A 5,825-nucleotide genomic window follows, 5' to 3' on the forward strand; every position below is an offset into this window, starting at 1 on the left:
AGCAGGAGCTCTCACCCAGGTAGTCTGGTGTAAAGAAGGAAGTCGGGGGCACAGATGCCCACGTCGTGCCCCAGCCCCAACCTGCACATAGCGCTCAGGACAGGTGGTGAGAGCCAACAGCTTGCCTGTGCAGGGAGAGGGAAGGCAACCCAGAGAGGTTGGGGTGGCCATCTAGTTTACAAAACCCCACTCATCCTTGTCCCAAGCCACCGTAGTTAGGAGCCCAGCGGGAGTGCAATATGTCCTTTCACTTGCAGAAGGGAACGAGACACCCCTGGTGTGCGTTTCAGATCTATACGGGGATATATATATATATATATATGGCCAGAGACAGAGTGACATTTATATTTTTAAAGGTGTGGTCCGGCCGCGAGTAGGCTCTCTCTTTCCGATATTGCCTTGCACTCTCTTCTCTGCTGCTGTCACCTTTGCTGCTGCTTTCAGGAAGAGTTTAACAGGTATTGGCAAAGAACAAGACTGTTTTATTAAAGCCTTCAGCCACTATTCTGTTTGGAAACAAAACAAAACAACAAAACAAAACAAACCAGTGTAATTATTCCTCTAGTTTCTGGAATAGAACCGGGTGAATTTTAAACCGCAGTGGTCGCACGTCTGCTTGCTGTTGAAACGCCATGTGTTGTCTTGGGTGAGGATCATAGGAAAGTCGGGCTGGAAGGGACCTCACAAGATCATCTAGTCCAGCCGCCTGCTCCAGGCAGGACCATCCATGACTAAGCCTGCCCAGTGTCCAACCTGCTCTTGAAGACTTCCACGGATGGAGCTCCTACAACTCCTCTGTGCAGTCTGCTCCAATGCCTGAATACCCTCAGAGCCATAGAAAATGAGGGCTGGAAGGACCTCAGGAGGTCACATCTAGTCCAACCCCTGCTCCAAGCAGGACCAGCCCCAACGACATCATCCCAGACAAAACTTTGTTGAGCCAAGTCTTCAAAACCTCCAAGGATGGAGAGTCCACCACCTCTCTGGGTAACCAGTCACAGTGCTTCACCACCCAATTAGTGAAAAAGTTTTTCCTGATATCCAACCTCAACTTCCCTTGCTGCAGCTTGAGCCCATTACTCCTTGTCCTGTTATTTGCCCCCACTGAGACCAGCCCAGCTCAATCCTCTTTGCAACCCGCCTGCAGGGAGGTGAAGGTAGTCAGAAAGATCCTCATCTCCAACCTACATTTCTCCTGCTGCAGCTTAAGGCTGTTGCTCCTAGTCCTTTCCCCTGCAGCCACAAAGAAAAGCGCCTCTCCATCCTCTCCACAAGAGGATGGAGATTTGAGGGCAGTTATCCAATCCTCCCTCTACTTCTCTTCTCTAAACTAAATAGCTCCAATTCCTTCAGTCTTTCCTCATAGGCCCCTGATCATTTCTGTTGCTCTGCATTGGATTCATTTTAATCTGTCTATGTCCTTCTTGAAGTTCAAAACCGGACACACTGCTCCAGGTGAGGCCTCACTGGTCCTGAAGAGAGCAGAAAAATCACTTCCCTTAATTTGCAAGTGACTTTCCTGTTGGTACAACCCAGGAAGCTGTTGGGCTTTTTTTGCAACAAGGGCACATTGTTGGCTCACATTCTGCTTATGGTCCACTGTAACCCTCACTCTTCTCTGCAGCGCAGGCAGTTGCTCCCCAGGCTCTCTGCGCATGCAGTTGTTCCATCTCAAGTGCAGGACTTGGCACTTGTCCTTGAATTTCAGCTGATTGATTGCAAACCAGTTTTCCAGTCTCTCCTGATCATTCTGGACCTGTGACATTTTGCTATGAGAGCAGACAATGGATTTGTCTGGGATGGTTTAGACAGGGCTGATCCTGCCTCATGCAGGAGTTGGCCTAGATGTGACCTCTGGAGATCCCTTCCAGCCCCACTTCTCAATGACCTGCGAGTAGCTCTACCCTCCAACACATCTGCAACTCTACCCAACTTGGTGGCTTGGTCTTTTCCAGACCACTTTGGGTCACTGGCTCTGGGAGAGGAAAGAAAACAGGTCCCAGCCCAAACATTCACTGTAGGCACGCGCAGACATGAAGCAGACACATGAACCTGAACCAGGGCCATCAGAGGAGATGAAGGGTAGTGCCCACTGGACAAACACGCACTGCTTTGAGCAGTGGTTTTCTATGCCCTTTGTGAAGGTGACACTCCCCTTAATACAGAGAAAAAGTGATGGACAGATTTTGTTCCAGGTTTCTCAGCCCTTCAGGCTCCAGGTCATAGTTCAGAAAACCCATCTGGCTCCCTAGAACTAGAGCCAAAGGGCTTTGGTATCAATGGAGGCATCAAGCACCGAGTCCAAGGTGTCAGGATGGCTGGCTGGCACCAAGGTCTTCGCAGCTGATGCCAATCCCTGCAAGCGCTCATGTGGGCACCTGCCAAGTCACTTAAGACATGACACTGCTTCTGCCTCAGTCCTGGCCCCAGCAGGACTCTGACATTGGCTGTTCCCCTATGTCCCAGGCCCAATCGCATGAGCATCCTCAGGGTACAGCTGATCCATGCACAGGACAACAGGGGATGAGGCTGCTCTGCAGGGAGGTGGGATACAGTGAATCACCTCTCAACTGCGCCCAATTTGGAGCTAAGACTTGCGCCCTGGGCTGCTCCGTCCCAGGAGCTTGGTCTAGCACCAAGGTATTGCATGCTGCAGGGCAAGACTCCTCCTGCTGATGCTGGTCTGTTTGGCACCAATGGATATTCATTAAGTGGGGAGGCTTTGCAGTCCCAAGGCTAGAGCCCTCTTCTGGACCAGGGAGACCCTGCAAATCTCAGCTCTGGTGAGTATTCACATACACCAAGTGGGACATCAACAGGGCAGCTGGTCACTCCCCCTGAACACTTCAGCCTGCTGCCCACGGCAGTGTCAAGGCCAAAGGATGCCAGCTTTGGGCCTTTGCTGCAGCCAGAATTTGAAGAAGGTTCTCCCCCACTACTAGGCAGATGCCCCAAGTACTACGCTATGGCTATAATGCATGATCTCAGTGGTACTGTCATTCCTGGACGTTGGCCCCACACCACCCTGTTACTTACACTGGGGCAAGTACGGGAACAACAGAATGAAAAGACGGAGCAGCAGGAGAAAGTCAAGGCCACTGACTGCTCCCAGGAGCCAACACCGAGCACTGGTGAACTTGCAGTGGTCAGTGAGACAGATTAAGCTCTGCTCAAATCATTTCAAACCAGGCCTGCTCAAGCACTCCCCACCTGAGAGGTATGGGGGCACAAGGAACAGATCAGGGGCTTTCAGAAGCAGCCACTGCCCCAGCAACGCCCCCTTTGCGAGAGCACACACCCAGCCTGAGGTTAATACAAGACATAGTGCCTGGAAGTCACCAGGCCTTCACCTGGGACCCACCCCCTCCTCTCTAATGCACTGAGCTTTCCAGTGTGACCAGGTTCTTACCAAGACATTTTGGGGCATTAAGCCCTAAAAAATGCTGTGGAAAAACCCCTTCCTTTGCACTGAGGATTGGTGCAACATGAGCCCCGAGACAATGCTCAGCAGCTCATGACACGGAGACAGGAGGGCTTGTTTTCTGAATGGCACGGGACAATAAACAGGTCATTTCAGTCTCACTGGAGAAGGGGACAGGTCACTTCAGTCTCTCTGTAGTTCAACCCAAGTGAGCTGCAGGAAAAGCAGCATTACATTCAACATAGCACACAGATGCTGCTATAGCAGCAGCAGGCCCCAGAATGGCACTGGGGTGGGAAGCAGGGGGAAAGGAGGATGCCAACATCACTAGCTGACTGATAGTGCAGGGAACAGGGCTGGTTCCCTTCAGGGCTCTAGTTAGAGGCTACACATTACACAGCGCAGGAATCCAAGCAAGTTGCCTGGGCCCTGTGCAACCCTTCAGAAACACCCCCACAAGCTCTGTGAGCCAAAGGGACTCAATCTCCCAGGCAGAAATACAGTGCTTGGAAAAGCTTCCCCTTGTGGAAATTCAGGCTGCAAGGGCAGGTTGGAGGCCGCATTTAACCCAAACAGTCTCAGAGGTAGAATAAAAGCCCGCTGTTGTCTCCTTCCAGGGGAATTTAAAACTCAAACCTTGCAGCTCTAGGCTAACACAAGAGAGGAACAGAAACTCGGCTGTCTCGTGTCACAGGGGAGACTTCAGATACAAGTTCAATACGCAGAGATCAGAGTAAGAAGTCACAAAGTTTCCTATAACAATCACTGTTTTATTAAGTTAAAAAAGTGAAAGTGCCTCCAGGAAGCATCATTTGAAAAAAAAGGGAAGGCAAAAGCCAGCACAGATGAGGGCACAGGGAAAGCAGCTCAGGAATGTAATGTAAAGGGGAGGTGCACTGGCTCTGCCAAGCTGCTGAGAATTTTAATGCATCCCAAAGGTTTTATCACAAAGGCTTCAGCGTTCAGTTCCAGTCCTGTTCGCGCACAGAAGCGCGTGCCCGTGATTTCTGCCTAGCTGAAGTTATCACCAGACACGTTCTGGGCTCTCCTTGTCAAATCTTTTAACCAAAGCCTCCACCACAATCATCGAATGATTAGGAAACCCTGGCCCCTGGGCCAGCCACACTACCATCACCAAGGGGCACTCGTACTGATCCAGCCTTAGGGCAATCTCCTCACAAGGCCTAGAAGTATCCAGGCCACTTAAAGAGCAGCACAGAGGGAGTTTACACCTGCTCCGCACCACTCAATGCTCAGGGGCCAGATAAAGAGCTGACCATGGCCTAAGCCTGGTGCCTGGTGTTCGCTGGTACCAATTTCTCTCATCCAAGTAGCTCGTGACTTTGAAAATCTCAGGTGTCCCATTCCAGCGGTAAGAAATGTTTCCTGCCCAGCCCACTGAGGTACTAGAAAGAAAGAGGGAGTGTGTGCAGAGAGTGTGCTCAGACCAGGCACGTCAAGACCTCTGGGGGCCTGGGTCCTTGGCACTGTGGGGTCTGGTTCACCTGTTCCTCTGGTTCACCAGTCCAGTGTGAAGAGCACGGATCCAGCAGCAACCTCAGGGTACAAGGTGTACAATCTGGTGAGCGGACAGGTGCTGTCCACTTACTCCATGTCATCTGGCATCTCTGCTGCCTTTCTGAAGGTGTCAAAGGCTTTGTGCAGGGCCATGTGCATGAACAAGGAGGAATGAGTCGCCGCCTTCTCCAGCAGCGAGGCAGGTACATCCTCTGCGCCAACAAGAAACCAATAAGTCAGTGGGGATAAGAAGTATGCCATCTCACCACTGGCACCTGCTACAGCTCTTGATCTCTCCTCCCTGCCCTAGAGGGTTTCAGTCCCAATGATCTCCCCATACTCGCTTTCCCTTCCCCATGTCCACCCTGACAGAGGAGCAGAGTAGACAGCTGCCTGCGGTGAAAGGGCTGTCTGGCTTCAGCCTCAGTTTCCTGGCTCTGAGACAGCCCCTGCCTTGGGCACCTCGTACGCTTAGCTTATCCACCTAACTGCTTTCCCCTACTAGCACGCATCACTGCAGCATCGAAGTCTGCCCCCACCACCCCACCCCTCTCCCTCAGCAGGAGGAAGCCAGAGGGAAAGGAACCACCTCTAACATCACCCCTCCTCTGCTGGCTGTGACCCACGGGCACTGAGGCTGGAGTGTGGCCTTGGACCCACCCCAGCACAGCTGGCATCAAACCACACTGCCCACCACTTATGGTGCCACTTCCAGTGTTTTAGCATGCTGCACACACCAATGCCATCCAACCATGTGGCAAGCATTGTAAAGGTCGGATCTTGCCCCGCAAAGAAGCTGAACCCTGTGGACAGGCCAATGACCTCTCCCAGCAGCTGGACTCAAAGCCTGCTGGGGGTTTGCCTTGTGGCCATAAAGGGCTCATTG

At 52.0% G+C, this 5,825-nt stretch overlaps 1 protein-coding gene across 1 annotated transcript in view; it reads right to left on the bottom strand.

Annotated features, from left to right (window-relative positions):
- Positions 1–4,170: 4,170 nt before the first annotated feature.
- CENPO (centromere protein O) overlaps positions 4,171–5,825 on the bottom strand; it is a 5,198-nt gene continuing 3,543 nt past the window's right edge. The window contains exon 6 of the mRNA XM_014522545.2: positions 4,171–5,151. Coding sequence (XP_014378031.1) covers positions 5,027–5,151 — 125 coding nt within the window. The 3' untranslated portion in view covers positions 4,171–5,026. The remainder of the gene's footprint in view (positions 5,152–5,825) is intronic.

This window comes from Alligator sinensis, unplaced genomic scaffold (genome assembly GCF_000455745.1).
Source record: "Alligator sinensis unplaced genomic scaffold, ASM45574v1 scaffold637_1, whole genome shotgun sequence".
Classification (NCBI taxonomy): Eukaryota; Metazoa; Chordata; order Crocodylia; family Alligatoridae; genus Alligator; species Alligator sinensis.